Source organism: Lynx canadensis, chromosome D4 (assembly GCF_007474595.2).
Source record: "Lynx canadensis isolate LIC74 chromosome D4, mLynCan4.pri.v2, whole genome shotgun sequence".
NCBI classification, from domain to species: domain Eukaryota; kingdom Metazoa; phylum Chordata; class Mammalia; order Carnivora; family Felidae; genus Lynx; species Lynx canadensis.
Window position 1 is genome coordinate 15,019,851 of NC_044315.2, and position 19,846 is coordinate 15,039,696.

General features: G+C 41.2%; 1 protein-coding gene across 1 annotated transcript in view; it reads right to left on the reverse strand.

Moving 5' to 3' along the window:
* ALDH1A1 (aldehyde dehydrogenase 1 family member A1) overlaps nucleotides 1–14,792 on the reverse strand; it is a 58,871-nt gene extending 44,079 nt beyond the window's left edge. Inside the window, exons 1-2 of the mRNA XM_030293935.1 lie at nucleotides 14,675–14,792; nucleotides 1,247–1,351 (exon numbers count right to left, since the gene is read on the reverse strand). Coding sequence (XP_030149795.1) covers nucleotides 1,247–1,351; nucleotides 14,675–14,740 — 171 coding nt within the window. The 5' untranslated portion in view covers nucleotides 14,741–14,792. The remainder of the gene's footprint in view (nucleotides 1–1,246; nucleotides 1,352–14,674) is intronic.
* Nucleotides 14,793–19,846: the final 5,054 nt, after the last annotated feature.

The following is a 19,846-nucleotide window of genomic DNA, read 5'->3' on the forward strand; positions in this document are numbered from 1 at the left end:
GAGCCCCGTAACAGTCTGCATGCTGAGTGCAAAGCCTTTTTGGGATTCTCTCTCCCTTTCTCTGCCTCTCCTCCGCTCACACTCTTTCTCTCTTTCTATAAAATTAAATTAAATTAAATTATTAAATTAAAATTTAAAAAAAGACTGAGAAACACATATACATTTTAAGGTATATATTCATATAAAAATTTTGAAGGCTTTTATTCTCCTCATGCCCCAGGCTATTTAATATTACCCTATCTTAATTGATAATAATCACAAAGTAAGGTTGCCCTGCCAGTCTCAGGCTCTGGGGTCAGAAGGACAGCATTTGAATACTGATTTTGTTATTTATTAGCAACATCACCTAAAGTAAATTAGCCAACTTGTCCGTTCTGCTATTTCATTATCATTTGTGAAAGTGGTCGCAAATGATAGGTTTCCCACTGGGATGCTTGAGGATTAAATTAATATTTAGAATTTTTTAAAAAATGATAAAAGTTGGATTTTGTTGTTGTTAGCGTGATTAGCTAGAAAGCAACAATACCTTTAATGGTTCAGTTTCAGTGATTTAAAAGTTCAATTTTTAAAGGTACTAATCAATGTTCTTTCTATGATTTTTAATCAACTAACTTGGCAATATACCATTTCAAACGTCCTACATTGTTTCCTTAGTTTCATTTTGCAACTTAAAAAAGAACAATTTTAAATCTTTTTTCTTTTAAGTTTATTTGTATTTATTTTGAGAGAGAGATAGAGAGCAAGTGAGGGAGGGGCAGAGAGAGAAGGAGACAGAATCCCAAACAGGCTTCGCGTTGTCAGCACAGAGCCCGATGCAGGGCTTGAACCCACAAACCATGAGGTCGTGACCTCAGCCAAAATCAAGAGTCGGACGCTTAACCGACTGAGGCACTCAGGCGCTCCCCCCCCCCCAAAAAAAACAACAATTTTATAAGAATAAGGGATTTCTCTACTCTATCCGTCTATGACCAATCACTTTACATATAGTCTGTTTGTACAATAAACCCCAATATTATTTAAATTGAAGAGCGAGCAAGGAGAAATAGTGTAAAAAAACCCAGCGCAACACCCAGAAACCTAGGCTCAACATTATCACAAGGCTACTGGGTGCCCTTTATGTACCAAGAAAATTTTCCCACAGGGCCCCAGAAATGGTATTTTCATGACATGTTACAAGTTGTGGCCTGTTTGGGAGCTCAGGATGTTGACCAACAAAGAAACCCGGCCTATGTGCTGCGAAACCCACCTTATCTCCTTCTTCTACTTCACAGAGTTTCTCTTCGGTTGCAGGATTAAAGACAGGAAATTTCTTGCCACTCACTGAATTATGCCACTCATTGTTTATGAAAATCTATAGAGAGGAAAAGAAAGGAGCGTTTAAATATGCAGCAAACTTCAGAAGTTCTTTTACAGACTTACAGCATTTCAATAGGCCTAAGTGAGGCCAATGTTAAAACCTTACCTCCTTCACCTACCTCACCTGCCCCACCCTACAAGGCATTTTGGGCCGTTCAAGACATGTATATACACGGACACACACGCGTGTGCATGCGTGTGTACACACACTTATTAAAAGAAAGCAATACTTTGAAATTACACTGAGGTATGAGGTCGTTTGAACCCTAGAAAATACAGACCAGAGAAAAAAATCTAGAAATAGTGCTTGTATCTGAGTTTGAGGTAAGGGCAGAGGCTTTGGTGGCTTTAATTTCGATTAATCATCTCAATTCTTCACTTCAGATTCTGAAGTTTCTCATGTTGGGCTGCTGGAGATTTGGTATCATAAGTGACAATTTTCTGATCCTTTATTTTACTGTTTTAAAGGTAGGTTTTAAAAGAAGTTTGCGTAGAAAAAAAAAATTGGTGAGTGACATGTTTTCACTGACTTTTTCAAGGCATAAGGGTTGTATTCTTTTAAAGAGATTATCTAATTATTTATTTGCCCTCAGATAAAATCAGGCACTAGATTTCTTAGTGATATCTAAGAGACTTGCACCTAAATAGACAGAGGGGTCTAGAAAACATGGGATTTTGTTCTGCGTATGAAAGAATAGTAATATTTAAAAATGTTAGTATGTCATTTAAAAAGTATGAGTTTCAACCTTTGCTTCATTATGGAGCCTAATAGGGTCTTGATGTGTCATTTTACAGAGTAAAAATATTTTGCAAAGCCTAATTAAGAAGTCCTCCTTTTGTGGTAAATAAAGTTATGTTTTGTTTCTGGAAAAAGCTAGAATTTCTTGTCCCTTCTCTCATTTCATTATTTCTTGTTTATTCTCCTTTTTCTTATTTAGTTTTGAAACATAAAAGTCACCAAAAGCATGCTATTGAACATTATGTATTACAACCTTCCATTAGACTTATTATTACAACGTGAATTATTGTATCTAATTGTGAATCACAGAATCACTGTGATACATGCAGTTTTAAATGAAGGGTGACATATGCACTGTATTTTTAACATATATCTTAATTCAGACACCACCCCTTACTTTATATTTATTTTTTTAAAGATATTTAAAGATATTATATTTAAAGATAAGTTATTAACAGTGCAACCCAGAGGAAGAAAGTATTGAAACACTGCCCCCCTCCCCCAAACCGAGGTTTAAATTTGTTGCTATACTAAATACAAATCAGTTGGCTATTAAAAATTCCCCAGTGGTAGCTATCAAGATTATACATTTTTAGTTTAGTTACTCATATTGTATATATTTCAAATGACCTGTGAATTTGCACTAACTTAGCTATTCTATGAAGTCATGTCTATACCATAGCTTAATATTCTGTCAAATTAGTAAAATGTATATTATCATGTATCCCTAAATGCTTAAGTACAATTAATTCTATATTCTGTAATTGACAAGATTACTTAGACAGCCTGATCTCAAAACTGTTTCCCTGGTCTCCTAAACTTCCATCGTAAAACTTGTCACTTTTTTGAAAAGTCATTTTAAATGTCTCCCCTCTCTCCTAGGCTGTAAGCTTTGTAAGATAAGGTCGAGAACTATGTTGGTCTGGTTTTCTGGTTTATCCACACAGTCCAATACAATCTCAGCCTTCAGGTGATTTTTAAGGTCCATCAAAGATTCTTGAATAAATAACTTAAAATTGAATCAAAAGACCAACAATCCAGTAGCTACACATGGGTAGGACCAATAATATTCTGCACATGAGCACACTATGATATTTGTGATTTGCTGGAAAAAAAAAACAAAGGGAAGGATGATCTTTCTTATCTGCCTATTCACACCAACACAATTATTTGTATGTCAAAACAGCATCAGCCCAGGTGTTTAGAGGAGCTCGAAAAACTGTAGTGCTAGCCTGGAAATGACAGGGAAAAAAAGTGCATGAATAAATAAAGAGGGAGGGGGTGCACAGCAGTTCTGATGAGACTAGAGATTCAAGGACAGAGCCGTGGAGGTATGGGAAAGGGTAATGGCACGCAGATAATGTCCTTCATGAAAAACATGATGTCATCTGAGTTCACCTCGAAGAAGGAAAAATTCAATACTGACTTGCCCTGGGGCACCTGGGTGGCTCAATCAGTTAAGCCTCTGACTTTGTCTCAAGTCATGATCTCCCGGTTTGTGAGTTTGAGCCCCTCGTGAGTTCAAGCCCTGCATCTGGTTCTCTGTTGTCAGCGCAGAGCCCCCGTGGGATCCTCTGTCCCCTCCCCCTCTCTGCCCCTCCCCTGCTCATACACACGTGCTATCTCTCTCTCAAATATAAATAAACATTTAAAAAAAGAATTAAAAAGTTACTGACTTGCCCAACGAGTGCATCAGCATTCTAGCCCTCATGAACACATTTTAGAGAATCTTGTAATTACTTTTAAAGAGTATTTTCCTTTATGCATCCCTAGTTCTTACTTTCTTGTATTTTTCTTCCCAAGGGATGGCTGGGAAACATCTTAAACAATGTGTCCCAAATTCGTCTCACTGTCATCCCTAGCTTTATGCTGCTTACACATTCTCTCTCTCTCTCTCTCTCTCTCTCTCCTTCTCTCTCTCTCTCTCACAGGCGCGCGTACACACACACACACACACACACACACACACACACACATTTTCCCTCTCCTGTTAATGACACACACAATTCCTAGTCATCCTTTGGTATCACTTTGTCTTATACTGTCATAAAAAGATGGCTTGTTCTTCCTGCCCCCCACCTCTGCCTCATTAAAATATAATCTCCCCCCCCCCCTTATCATAATTTTCCTAAACCAACCCAATTCACATTTTGGCCACTCCTTGGGACACTTAGGTGGTTCTTCTAGGTTTTCCAGATATGCTTCTCCTAACCATAAATAGCCCCAATATGCTTTTCCAACTTTTTTTTCCTCAGTTTACCCTGTATTTTAGTTTCATTCTACTGTCTCAAACACCATGCCCTTCTGCTGCATGCTGTTCCTTTATTTATTCATGCTGTTCCTCAGGCTGGAGTTTCACTGTTTTCTTCTACTCATACTTCAAGCCTCACTTAAAGTATCATCTCCTCGTGATGATTTCACTAGTTGGTCCAATTGGACTTAACATTCTTTTCCCCTCTTTCCTCAACTAGCCTTTCATATCCTGCTATTAAATTACTTATGTTCTTCCAAATAGTGAGTCAATACCTGAGGCACCTGGAAGGTACCATGGGAAAGCATGAGAGAGAGTGAGCCGCTGCCTTCAAGGGGCTTGTCATCAAAGAAGAGCATGTATTCACATCAGGATCAGCCAGTAAAAAATGGAAGGTTGTAGGGTAAAGACCAGAGCAGTGCCTTAGTCAGTAAATTGCAGAGTGGAACTCACGAAAGGGTAGGAAATGGGCCAGAAGAATGCATCCCTGAAGGATAGGATCGGATTGGTGGGAAGAAGGGGAACAAGAGCAAAGGAAGGAACCAGCCTCCGGACACGTGTAACACAGGGAAGAGGTCACGGGACACAGGCAGAGAATTTGTGGAAACAAGTCATAGATAAATTTCGATGACGAAAAGGACGCCAGATTGTAGTGAATCTTGATCTGGTCTGTAGAGTGAGAAGGTTGGACTCTGTTCCGGATGTAATAAGGGCATGACGGGATCAAATGGGTGTTTTAGGAATGCTCATGTTGATGTACCCAACATGGATTTGAAGCAGAGCAGCCAGGGTCCCAGGAGATTAGCTGGGAGACAATTTTTAACATTCCAGGCATGCGTCCATAAGGCTGGAGAGTATACTGAGATAGCAATACAGTCTTCGGATCACGAGATATACACGTTCTCCCCCAAACAGGGGCCTTTCGGCAAACAAACAGAGCCCAGCATACATAGTGAGATGACCAAGGTGGCTGTAAAGGCCAGGTACCCTCCCTTCCTTTTCTTCTCCTCAGCCGTGGAGAAGTTTTTGGGCAAGAACTACCTTAATGACCTTTTTCTTTCTGCTTTACTTTTGTGGGTTTTACATTTGACATCTGCCTTCCAGCTAACTGTGTGACCAAATGTTTGTGAATAATCATCTTTTCTGTTGTATAAAATGGTTATGTGAAGCCGTGTAGGCTAACGGATGTTTGGTATAATAATCATGAAACCTATTTCAGGCCCGTGGAAATGATCTATCATGGTGACCACCTCATTTTCCATTTGCTGTTTGCCTCCAGCAAGTTTTAGGGGGAAAGGGATCGTCATATAAAAGAAAAAAAATCCTGGGTTCTATTTAACTGTTGCATTAACTACATGCTAATTATGAGTTTGGGACGCAGGATACTTGTGAATAATATATGTAACTAGACCTCAGCTTAAAGCTCACAATATTGATTGGGAATTAGAGACTCCTATGCATGCTGTTAGACATCAAGTGCTTCTCATTTGGGGAAACAATCAATGGGAATGTGGAGGAAACTTAAAAATTGATTTTTACTTTTTAAATTTTAGATATGTCAGCCTTTAAGGGATGCCTCATGACCTTTGATTTTAAAAAGAAGTGGCCGTTTCCTGAATGCAGTTTAGTGCCCAAGAATACATCATAATTTTGAGGAAAAAAAAAAGGGCTTTCCAGGGTAAAAATTATGTCTTAATGTGTTTGGCATAAAGTTACAATTCTAAATAAATAAGCCCTTTCCTCAAAATATTTCTGGCTTGGATCGAGCCGAATTTGACTAATAGGCAAAATAAAACCTACTAGCCTTTCCTGTTGAGAGAACATTTTGGAACCTGTTGGCTTAAAGGGGAGAGAGGCCCTGACTCCCTCCAATAGATATCCAAGGTGCCCTAAGGTCACATCACCTCTTTGGGGCTACAGCAGTGGCTTTAGATCCTCTAAGGGAAGCCAGCGCTTTCTCAGTGGCAGGGGAATGTTAATAGCTCACATTTTCAATGCACAGAGAATTTCTTTTGCGATACACCAAGGGTGAGGGAGGGTAACGGAATTCCCCATCTTATGTCCCCTGTGTGCATTTCCAAAACTGAGAACCTGGGTCACAGCATGTGGAGCGATGGGTAAATGTACAGGAAGGGGTATATGCTGTAAATGTGCAAACTCTTCTCAGCATTAGGCACCTACAAAAGTACCAAAGACTTTGGAGGGGGAGGGGGGGATACTAAGATGGGGCATGAATAATAGGAGAGGCTGAACAAAAGTCAGGCGGAGGTGCTAAACATTTAAAAGAATCAAAGCTACATCTCTGGCAACTACTTTCACCCCAAACCCTGAGGCAGCAAAGCAAAATGTTGAGACTGAAAAAAAAAAAAAAAAAAAAAAAAAAATAAGAAAAAAGAAAAAGAAAAAAAATCTAAAAGGAAATTAAGGAGGAAATAACAGAAGGGAGGAAAATATTTAACTGTAGTCAGAGGAATGAAAACAATGGGAGTGACCAAAACAATTGTAGGAGAAAGAAAATTTTCCTTTCGTTTCTGCTTTATATTATAGTCTGACTTCAGTAACAAGAATGTATACTCTTTTACTCTTGTTTGAAAAAGCCCTTCAGCGTTTTCAACTCAGGAAAGGAAAAGATGAGAAGGCATGTCTGTTTCGAACCACAACTTCCCTACGTCCCACAGGTGACAAAAGTACTCATCAATGACCTCTGCACATCACGCATACACCGTATCAAAGAGGTAAGATGCAGAAGCACCAGAAAGTTCGTCCTTTTTTTCCCTGTATATTTCACGATATTAAGGTCCAACAATACAATTGCTTGCATGGGAGCCTTCTCCCTTCCAAAGAGAGTGCCAGATACAGAGCGCAGTTCAGTTATGTGTTGTTTGCCTTGTTTCAATTTCGTAGTAAGGATCAGGAGAGCAGTGGAAATAGTCCCATGATAGGACCTGGATGGAGGGGGACGTTGGTAGTTGTTCAGGCAAAGTTTTGACATCTGTGATATTTGTGCAGATAGATTCCCAGGAAACAAATTTTCGTTAACGATTTCAGCATTACAATACAGTCATCAGGTAGACATATTACAGCATGTGATCAGAAAACCAAATATTAGCAACAATTTACATCCCTTGCAAACAGTGTCTGTGTGGGGGAGATTTTGATACACAGACGTGCTCAAAATATATCGGTTTATGGCATCAGGGTTCACACAAATATCTGCTCCTCTGATATTTTAGCAGTGGCTTGAGTTATGAAGCAACCATTGCCCGTGTTCTTTTGAACATGGCTCTATGTTGCTACTTAAACCTGGTAAATGGGTGAGGGATTTGGCCATAATTATACCAGCATCATGAAAACCCAAACTGCCACCATCAGTAACACCACCACAAGCCAGGTGACTGCTGCTTTGAGAGAAAGGTATCACCATTTAATCAATGCCTGTTTTCCCATGAGGTTTCAGATATGTATCTGTATTGCATCAGCCCACAGATTACTCATGCCACATCGGAGGCATGACCTTAACTTTGGATTCCTCTGCAAAGGAGCTTTTTCCCATAATCCCTAAAAGTCTTCTCACACAGCCCTCTCATTCTGGCAAGAAGGTATTGACAAATCCAGTAGGTGAAGTCCAGTTTAAAGAAACCACGTGAACACTGGAAGTAGCGAGACTCCTCGTGAAACTGGGCTCAAACTATCCCTTAGAGCATGCGTTATTCACTTTAGGATTGCTGCTGATTAGGTTTCTTGAAGCAGGCAGGTGCCAGAGAATGAAATGGTTTGCCAAGACAGTAGTCCTCAGAGATGAGCTAAAACATTGCATTTGTACTGAATGGTTACCTCCCGGGAGCAAAATCAATGTTGGTTCCACCATGGGCTCGTGGCCACCACCTGGCTCCTGTTGGACTCAGGCACTTTCTGAAGGGGGAAGGTCAGTGATTCTGAGCTGGCTGCATGTAAGTGTCTGAGAGAAAGAGAAAGTCAGGTCCCTAAGCAACTAGGTGACGGTCATTACGGGTAAAATTATGAGATTAACCCAAAACTATTAGGCCATTACTGTTGGTCAAGTGGCCACACTTTGAGTGGCATCAGCAAAACGTGGAAGTCTGTTAGACATGCAGAATCTGAAGGGCGTCTGGGGGGCTCGGTTGGTTAAGCATCTGACTTTGGCTCAGGTCACCATCTCACGGTTTGTGAGTTTGAGTCCCGCGTCGGGCTCCATTTTGATAGTGTAGAGCCTGGAGCCTGCTTCGGATTCTGTGTCTGCCTCTGTCTCAGACCCTCCCCCACTCGTGCTCTGTCTCTCTTTTTCTCAAAAATAAATTAAAAAAAAAAGAAATGCAGAATCTCAGACCTCACTGCAGAATCAGAAGTTACATTTCAGCAAGAATCCTCCCTGAATCACCTGCATAGTCAAATTCGAGAAGCACTACCCCAGAGTGCCTTCTCTCTTGTTGGTCCACCTATCTGGGGATCTAGTGCCCAAATCATACCTCTTCTTTCATCATCCAAATGTCCACTCTCTCAATCAGAGTGAGGAAGGCACAATACAAATGAAGCAATGGGTCTGAAAGCACTTGTTAGAGACCATCCAGGAGGATGCGAGTGGGACCGCGGCTAGCATGTAGGGGGAAATGGTATCGTGTGGAAAAGTATCAGATCTGAAATGAGAAGCTTCGAAATCCAGTTCATTCCGTCCGTGCCTCCTGAGGGCCGTGTGACCTTGAACAAATCACTGAAGATGTCTGCACTCCGGTTCCCTCAGCTTTAAAATGGGACACTAGTAACATGTTCTAACTCCCTCCCACGGGTTACTTAGGGGCCTCAAATGAGAGCAGTAGATGTAAGCATTTTTAAACTATGGCAGGCGTTGCAAGAATTCATTCCATGTCCATCAGGAATAGAATCCCTAGAGAATTGCAAGAGTCATCTTGGAAAGGAGAGGGTTAAAGAGAGCCTGGACCAAGCAGCTAATAAGTGCCAGGCGTTTTCCACAAATTCCCTCACTTAATTCTCACGGCCACTTTCCAAGGTAGTTATTATTATTCCCAATTTACAGACAGGGTAACTGAAACTCAAGGAGATTAGAAGCCTGGCCAAGGTCATAGCATGAAATAAGTAGAAGAGCTGGAAATCGAAGCCGCGTTTATCTTGTTAAGCCACCGTCCCTTGCAGCCACCCAGCTATTTGTTCAACTGCTTGCAAGCCAAAAGCAAACGGAATATTGCCTCAATCGGAAGGGAGTTAGCAACATTTCCCAAGTGAAAGCAGTGCCGCCGCACAATCAGCTTTGTCTTGAACTTGAGTCCCGTTCTGTTTGAAGCAGCCCTCCGTGGTCTCCCTCCTACAAAATCCGTCAGGCGGTCTGGCCATGGCCTCCTCCTCCAGCCTCATCTGCTCTATTCTCTGCCTCCCTTTACTACAGCCCTGTTAGCTTTTTGATAGATCTTTGAACACGGCAGAAAGGACTTTGCACCTGCCCTCACCTCCGGTTCCTTGTTCTCCCCCCCACCCCTTACCCCCACCCCCATCCCGGGGTCTCCAAGGACACTTTATGCTCTGCATCAATCAGGCTCACCTTAAATGTCCCTTTCTTAAAGAGACCTTCCCGAACAGCTCATCAAAAGCAAGCTCTTCCCGTCAGTTGTCCTCTTTAGCATTTATCAAAATTTATGATGAAACTATTCACTGACTGGCTTGTTTTCTTCCCCACACCCTCCAAGAACATAAGCTCCCTAAGGCAAGAACCCTATTAGCCTCCTTATACATCCGACCAAGCACAGAGTGGTAATTCAGTGACTTGTTAAATAAACGGAAGGGAAAATGGGAGGAGGGAAGAGAGTGGGGTAGCTGGAAATGCACGCAGCCTGAATTTGTTTGCTGTAAGAATGTAAAGAGGAGATACTGGCCCGTGGCCCCTAGTGTGCAGTGATTCACAACTCTTCTCTACCAAAAAGTATCTTTAACTCCGATGTGTTATGCGATGATACCAGAAATCTAGGAAGGTCATCTCTTACTCCAAACAAAAGTGATTCCATAGGAGTTGAAGACACATAGTTCCCATGGACGTTGCACACCTATTTCTAAATCCTCTGCATCACAGCCTCTCCCAGCCCAAACCCCACCTTTTCAATCAAAGCAGAATGTCTGTTTGCTTCCAAGCTTCCCTATTGTTCTCCTTTTTTTTTTTTTTTCCCTCAGTTGGCCGCCAACTTCCTCCTGTTGGCCTGGGAACAGCTGAGCAGCAGCTGGAAAGGCTCATGGTCAAGTCCCCTCCAGTAATCAGGAATGGACAAATGAGAGTCAGAATAAAGGGCAGAATAATCCAGCAACTCCATGTTCCCAAGTAATGGTCTGGATCTTAGACAAGACACTTGGTGTGAGGGCTTGTCCCATTCAAAGTCGAGCTGTGTCACTTTCCAGCTGTATGTTTTTTTTTTGTTTATTTATTTTGTGAAAGAAAGATAGAGAGAGAGAGAGAGAGAGAGAGAGAGAGAATGAGCGGGGGAGGGGCAGAGAAAGACAGAGAGAGAGAATCCCAAGCAGGCTCCTCTCTGTCAGCAGAGCCCGACATGAGGCTCCATCGCAGGACCATGAGATCATGACCTGAGTGAAAATCAAGAGTTGGACGCTTAACTGACCGACCCACCCAGGCGCCCCTCTAGCTGTATGATTTAAGGCAAGTTTCTTGGCCACTCTGGTCCTCAGTCTCCTCATCTAAAAAACAAGAAAAAGAACCTCCTCCTAGGGTTATCCTAAGAAGTAAATAGAATCAATGCAAATAACTTAGTCAGTCATTAGTACAGAGTAAACACAATGAATTTTAGCTACAACTATTTTCTGCGTGTAAGTGCCTGTGTCTGTAAGTGTATGAAATGTCATTAGCAGATGAACATCTTTTCTGGTATGAACATCTTATTGTTCAGTGAGTTAAGGTAAACATTTTGGGGTTTGAATCCCATCTGAGAAAGCTTATCTTCTTGAATTTTCTATTTCTCTCTGTCTCTCTGTCTCTCTCTCCCTCTCTCTCTTTTTTTTTTAAGGTAAAACAACAATGTTGCAAAGTGAGAATGGAAAACAAAGGTACTGAATCCTGTAAGAGAAAAGTTTTGATCCCTGAAATAGTGGATAAACCCTGGGAACTTCGCACCAATGTGATAGGTCTTGGAAAGGCTTGGAAAGGCTGAGGTCTTGGAAAGGCTGAGTAAAAGAAGATTCTGGAAAATTGGAAAGAATGCAGAAAAATAAATAGGACTGGGATAGCCAATGTTAATCAATCACTTCCCATGTGCCAGGCACTATTTCAAACGCTTTATATGCTTTCAACTCATTTAATGCTTTTATCCCCCTTAGGAAATTGGGACCTTTATTATTACCATTTTACACAGAAGGAAACCAAGGCAGAGGGAGGCAATGTAGTTTGCCCAACAATCACATAAGTGTCGAAGAAGATCTTCATTTAAAGCCTCAGTAAAACGGATGAGCTGGTAGATATGGGATCCATTTACAATTGCAAAGGGAAAAAATCAGGTTAAGAATGGAATCCGAGTTTATGTGGATTCATAATGATGTTATCGAGGTTTTAAATTCTAAAAATGTTTGTATCTTTTTAAAACAACTTCTTAACGCTGACCTCTGTTTTACCCACCCCGACAACAATAAAAACATAATCAGACTGTACTAGAGAATAAGTCATAAAAGATATGCAACACTGACTTCTTTGGTTTGGGTGAAAAGCAGTCTCAAACTTGAGAATGGGGAGCTGCGATCACTTTTTTGTTACTCAACCCTGCTGTCTGTCCCTCCTCTCCACCTTGCCCCAGTGATCGAGATATTTCTGGTGACAATAGAGAAAGACATTAACATAGTAAGAGACAGATAACAGAGTTTAAGGGCTGGCCATTGAAGGTAATTCCACACACACTATAAAATGCCTCCTTCCATGCTTTGCAATCAGCCAACTTAGTGAATAACCATCATTTTTCCAACTCCTCCTGCAAGTGCAAATTCAATATGATTCTTCAGTGGGGCACAGTAAAAAGCGAATGCAAAGGCATTTGAAAAGCTCACCCATTTAGATTTAATTACATACATAACTGGTGTCCTCCCAAGTGTAAAAACGCTGTAACTAATAAATCAGACAATAAAATGCTATCTGAGCAGAACAGATTTATAGAGAAGATGTGTGAGCAATCAAAATTCACTCCCTTGCATTGGGTATTTCTACCCAGAAAAGTTCTTAAAAACAAGAACAAATGGCTGCTCTTTGAATTGTACCTTCTTTTGAACACTCAGGGCTCTCATTTTCCTTGGAGGGGTGTTCTCCTCTACCGGCTTTGAAGTGAACAGGAGATTCCAATCTTAAAAAACATCTCTCTGTGTTAAAGGATCGCCAGATCTGTGTTTGCATGCTAGATTTTTAAGGTCCATTTCATTTATCCACTACTGTTTTTTTACATGCTCAGTTCACAGCTACTAAATGAAGCTTAATGCAGTGGAAAGAATATTTCACTTTAGAGCTTCCTCAAGATACACATAACAAAGAAGATCGCAAACTTCTGCAAAGCAGTTTTTTAATTTTTTTTAAATGTTTATTTATTTTTGAGAGAGAGAGAGAGAGACAGAGCACGAGCAGGGGGAGGGGCAGAGAGAGAAGGAGACACAGAATCCGAAGCAGGCTCCAGGCTCCGAGCTGCCAGCACAGAGCCCGACCCGGGGCTCGAACTCACAGACTGTGAGATCATGACCTGAGCTGAAGTTGGATGCCCGACCGACTGAGCCACCCAGGCGCTCCACCATTTTTTTAAAATGTGACATTCTGGAACTATGAAAATATCTTCCCAAGTATATCATAGGGGGGAAAAAGACCCTGTAATAATAGTAGTAAGATAATTTTTAGTCATTGCCAATGACTTTGACATTTATGAAATGCATTTCTTAATGTGCCTGCTTTAGATTGGATGTTTCGTGAATGACCAATTTGGAGTAAGGAAGCTCGGAAGACTGAAGTCTTGTCATCGTTTGGGCACACCTTTCCCAAGTGCAAATTGTTAGAGGGTATGGACTCACCCCCTTTTTCCATGTTCGCATTTGGAAGAAAATTAAATTCAAAACACGTTTTCCTTTGGAATAAAACATCATAAGAAATAACACCTCAACACATTTTCTAGCTGCTGATCACCATGTTAAAGGCACAATCTGATCTCGGCAGATACTCTCCTAAGGAAAAGAATCAGTCAGCTGAGCAAAACTTCCTCATTTGTTGTGCTTACGAAAATGAAAATGTAACCGACCTTAGGATTTCAAAACCATCCCTGGTTACAAGTAAGGGGAGAAATGAATAATAGTGGGGCTTTTGCTTTATCATTAAGTTATATGGCTCTTGATTTTTCGTTGGCTACTTCAGAAAGCAAAATGGCTCTCCCTAAGTTGGAGCGGTGCCTCTCTTTGCTTGCTGTGCGTAGTGTACCATAGAGCCAATTTTAAGTGATTTTGTTCAGATTGGTTTGTTTGCCCGTTTTATCTGTTCGCTTGGGAGTTCTAGACTCTCACAGGAAAGCAGGCATATAACAGGGTGAAACAGGCAAAGTTCAGAGATACTTTTGAACAACTCAGACAGGATCCATTTCCTCGTTCTTCCTAGCTGTGGATTTTTAAGTCCAGGTCTGGCACCTGCTCTGGTGTCTCTAAATATTTATCAGTTAACAATCATGCATCTGCTCCAATGGCAACAAACTTGGCCGAAGAAAGAAATAAGAATGCTTTCTTTCCCTAGATATGCTAAGTAATGCAAGTCTATTTGGAGTTTTTGAAACAGGAGCTTTCCTCCAATTATCAGACGTGGCTCCTTTGATTTTGGCACTCATTAAACATATAGAAAAACCATTTACTTCAGCGTGCGGTTTCTCCTTTAAAAAAAAAGGATCATTTCCTAAAAAAAAAAAAAAAGATCATTTCCTATTTGTTTGGCTCTTTCCAGTAAGTTTCTCTAGTAAGTATTGGCCTCTCTTATCATGCATGCTGGGTTACACTGAAGTTAATAGAACTGCTTAGTAAAGTCTACTGAACCCTGGTGCAAGAACCTTTCACACAGAAGAGAATTCCTTTCACTGAGAAATATTTTAAGAAATAAATTTAGGAAAAGTTGCCTGGTACGATCTAGAAGTCATTATTTGATCAAGATACCAAACCCAAACCTGCGTTTTGCAAGCCTTTTATTTTTGTATTTGCAAAGGGCTCTTTACACAAGGTTTACTTACATTGACCTTTTATGCTTTCCACACATGTAGTTTTTAGCAACCTGAAGCAAAGCAGCAAATATAAATTGTACTAACCTTAGTATATTTATATGTCAAATTGGTGAGTGGGACAGGTAAGTCTGGCGTGCCTGAAGACGACATTTCTGGTTCGGCTGCTGGAACACAGGTGACAGGCTCAGCGATTTGGTTCTGATAGAGCCCTTGGCTTTATTTGTTCCTTTTTATCTGCACGGGCTAAGGTTTATTTGCATACTGGAATATGATTGGATGAACAAACTCGGAGCAAAAAGAAAACGACACTACTTATTTGTAACACCTAGGGCAGGAAGCCCTTGACTTTAAACTTAAATCCTTAAGAAACCAGTGCTCCAGCATTGAAACTACATCTGGAGACAGGGCACTATTTGCAGACGAATTAATTGACAAAGCCGAAACCTGTGATAAGGATATGCGGTGCAGCTGCTCTGGCCACTGAGGCCAGTTATTATTTTTTTGGCTTTTCATGCTTTTTTATGCTACTGTGAAACTTTCCGTTCTCTGACAGACTTGGAATCAGAGAATTTGAGGATTGAAAAAGAGTCTCAGAGAAAAAGAGCTTGTTCTCAGAAGAAGCTGGTGAGGGGAGGTCCCTGGCCAGGTGGCCTCAGGACAATGCTGTCAGCCAATCAGTCCATGCGCCAGAAAAGCAGAGTGGGAAGAAAGTCCCTCCATACAGACCCTACCTCGAGTCAGGTTTGAAAGATCCTACCAATCGAGTGTATTCTTGGTGCTGGGTAAGCAGACCTACTGTGATTGCAGGAGCTCCGAGTTATCTTTGTTATATAGGAGAACAGAAAGGTCAGCAGGATTTTTACAGATCTCCGAGTACACTGTCACACACAGTCACCCGTATAGCAAGATGGCAATAGCATCTGTTACAACCATCTAAAATGAAAGTAACCCTTGGTTTTGGAAGTTGGCTGTGTTTATCAGTGATTGATACAGGCAGTTGTACAAAAAAAGTGGACTCAAACAGGAGCCTAAGTCGTTCAATTTCTTAGAATGAACGTTTCAGTCTGGGAACATTAAAAAAAAAAAAATTAACTGCACTCGTCCCATTTTAAACACAAGACTTTATTGTATTGAAGCTCAAGCAAAAGTTACAATAGGAACATGATGGAAAACCACGGATACTCTTAATTCTGATTATTGAGAGTTGAGAATGACAATTTCTTTTTCCAGGAAAAATTGCCAGCTCTCCCAAATATGGGATTTAGGTAGGGAAACGTAGGCTTATTAAATAGTTGCTCCAAATCAGGCACAGGAGCCTTACTTTCTCTTTCCGTTCTTGCTTGGTTCCCCATTTTACAGATAGGGAGAGAGCAAGTAGCTTGCTTAAGATCACAGATCCAACAAGTGCAAGACCAGAATTTCATTTCCCAGTTGGGTTCCCTAAGTGAATAGTCACCCTCACGCACACTTACAGTTATTAGCCCTTTCACTCATCTAAGATAGGGTCAGCAAACATTTTCTCTTAAAGAGACAGAAAATGTTTTCTGCTTCTCTGGCCCAGATGGTTTCTGTTGTAACTTACTCGACTCTACATGCAAGAAACTGTAGACAATAGATACATTAATGGGTATAGGTGTTTTCCAATAAAATTTTATTTACAAAAACAGGAGGCAGGCCAGATGGGGCTCATGGGCCAGCCCTCAATTTCTAAAACCACCATCTCCAAGGACCATGCCTGTCGCACCACGTGCTTGAAGGCCAGATAGAAACTTCTGTGTTATTTCACTATTTTTCTCTTTGTCTCTGTCCCTGCCTCTTTCTCTTGCTCTCTTTTTGGAAAATCTAATGGTTTTGTCTTTTAAAAATGTGTTTTGAGTTAAATGCACAATTATACAACAGCTATTATATAACTTGCAGAGCGGTGCTCCGGCCATGCCCAGACAGCTGTGTTTTGCTGCTGTCTTTCTGTTTCCAGCTTTGCAGTGGTCTGTGGATGCAAACACTGGTTCACCTGCTGTCCAACACACGGGTCGTGTCAGCTCACTAGTTCCATGCTCATCCTTGATTTTATTTCACTGAATAATTACATAAGAAGATTTCCCTTCACAGCAGACATTACTGAAGGTAGGTAAAAAGAACAGCTTTGGAAACAGGTTACCACACCTGCCCATTTAATTTCAACAAATATTTACCAAGTATCTTTTCATGGGTGAAGCACCATGATTATAGTATCAGGAACTCTCCAACTTTAATCTTACTTGAAGGGCAAATTTTGTTTTTCTGCCCAGAAACCACAGGGCCTGCGATCTCTACTGTTGAAGGAAGCATCGTCCTGTCCCGAGAGCTTGCCTTGTGGAATAGTGTATTCCTGGGAATGGTTGCACGGATGGAAGGCTTTATCAGACCACTTCCCTCCTTCACACACCGCACACGGCTTTGGTGAGAGCACAGGGGAGACCCACTTTAAGACTGAACTCAGGGGGTGTGCATTTTTATTTTATTTTTATTGCTTTTTTAAACATTTATTTCTGAGAGAGACAGACAGACAGAGCGCAAGCAGGGGAGGGACAGAGAGAGGTTGACAGAATCCGAAACAGCTTCCAGGCTGTCAGCACAGAGCCCGATGTGGGGCTCGAACTCAGGAACTGTGAGATCATGACCTGAGTCGAAGTTGAACGCTCAACCGACTGAGCCATCCAGGCACCCCTGTTGCATTTTTATATGTATGGGACTTGAAGTTGGGAGTAATAAACAAAAGATGTTTAATCTTCCTTACCTTCGTATGGACAAGCTAAATTACACACACACACACACACACACACAGATGGGGCAGAGGGATGGGGCAGAAAGAGAAACATAATTTATTCTTTTCTTGAATCTAATAACTTCTTCCAGCCCTTTGTGAAAGCTGTCATTATACCAAGAAACATATAAACTATGACTCCAGCTACTGCTGAAACTACTGTCTTATTTTATAAGGAATCCCTCCAGAGCTCCATTCAAGACTTAGTCGCTGGAAAGATAATGGAACCTTACCTTCTCCCACCCACATGAGTGGTTGAAATAGAAACCACTCAAATTTGTGAAACAAACATAATTATTTGGTCAAATAAAAAATAGCTTCTTTTTACATTTTCTGCTCTCAAAATCCAGGGTCCATTTGCCGGAGCTAAATTTTTATGCTGGGTGACATCTCCCTCCCTGGCTCCTCAGTGCTGCCCTAAGCATGGCTGGATGAGTCTGCCGGTTGGTTAATCCAGAAATGGATATATCCCTCTGCTTTGGATCGCTGCAATTTCTGCAGACACGACATTGTTCTTATGCCTATTGGGGCTTTAATAATTTGGAAAAAGTGGGTCTTGTATGTGGCGACAGGATCTGTGCTTGGTTGGCGTGCTGGTGTTAAAAATGGAGGTGGAAGGCAGCATTTGAGTACAGGAGCCTAGTATTTGAGGGCTAACTTCTGTTCCTCCGCCATTCTTCTCCAATTAGCAATGTCTCCTCACCTCCGATTTCTCCTGCCCTTCACACACCCTTCCATTGTTCTCTCTTTGTTTTGGCAGATGCCCCTCTTATCTGACACAATCAGGACACTGATCAACTAGTAGAGTCACCGAAACAAACAGTAGGCTAAAGCCTCCCTCAGATCCTGAGTTTAGCTTATATAGGTGTTTGCTAAATTTTACGGGCCAAAGACATTTCTTAGAACTGGGTCAGCTGCCAGAGTTTGAAATAATCTTGCATGGCCTTCACAGTGCACTTGTTTCCTCCAAGTGGAGAGAGAAATTAAAGACACTAACGGCATTTTTGAGGCAATGTGACTGTAGACTACTTTGAGATTTTTATGACATTTCCCATATTGTTTTACCATGGTCTTGTGCGTAGATTACACAGGAACATGCTGAACAACCTGACAAGGTTAGGTGTTTGTATAACACTCAGTTTTACACATAGTTTTCATAAGTGCAACACTCCTTTTCCTCCAGATAAATCTCCAATTTAAATTACATTTAATTCAATCATGCAGTTGAAACACTAGGGCTCATGTGAATGATCAGGTTTTGGAGCAGAGATGTGACTATTGATAAGCAGAGGAAACTGTGCCTTAAACTGGGTGAATACAAACACGAGTGTCAATGCTGTGGTTTTGCTTTTTACTTTTTCAACATATATCAGAAAACCTTATTTATTTTGAGACACAGAGAGAGAGAGAGAGCATGCACATACATGCACACGCATGCCCGTGAGCTGGGGAGGGGCAGAGAGAGGGAGAGAGAGACAGAATCCCAACCAAGGCTCCACACCGTCAAGGTAGAGCCGAATGAGGGGCTTGAACTCACAAACCATGAGATCATGACCGGAGCCGAAATCAAGAGCCAGATGCTTAACCAACTGAGCCACCCAAGCGCCCCAGCTTTTTCAACACTTTAAAAAAAAACATTTAGAGTCAAACATACCATACATATATAGAAAACTGTAAAAATGATAAGCGTACGTTTCAATAAATCCTCATAAAATGAACAAAACAAAATCGCTATTTAAGTCAGGGAACAGAGCAATATCAGTACCTCAAAGCCCACCTTGTATATCCTCCCATCTTTATCCCCTTTTCTCTCACCCTACATTAGGATATCACCAATAGCCTAACTTATAATGCCATGCATTCTTTTTTTCTTTTTTCCTGAACTTTCCTGGCTTTACATGTCGGCTGCCTGTTGGGCACCTGAGCTGCATGTCACATAGTCACATACCTGGGTTTCCAAACTCAAGAGCCTACATATTTGTTTCATGTGAACCCATGCAGTGTATAACAACAAGAAAACTAGAAACATTTGAAATGTTTCTTCTTTTAGTTTAAACAATTAAAACCTAGATTTTAACTTCCTAAAGGAGAAGACCCAAGGAGCGGTGTTAGCCTGCTGGCCCACTGAAATCACCCAGGGAATTCAAAACAACACAAAACAAGGCAAAATAAAACAAGGCAGAGATTCCATTCCCTGGGAGTGGCTTGAGCCCAGATATCTGTATGCATGCAAAGGTCCTGTGATAGTTCTGAAGCGTAGTCAGCTGTCAGAACCACTGACGCAGTTCTGGCTCCGCTTTGTCAAGGTCCAAAGTTGCAGCAACATCCACTTCTCACGGAAGACTTCTACAAAATGCAAAGTCTCAGACCTCATCTCAGACCTACTGAATCAGAATCTTCGGACACAGAGCCCAGCAGTCTGTACTTTAATGAACGCTTCAGGTGATTCTGAG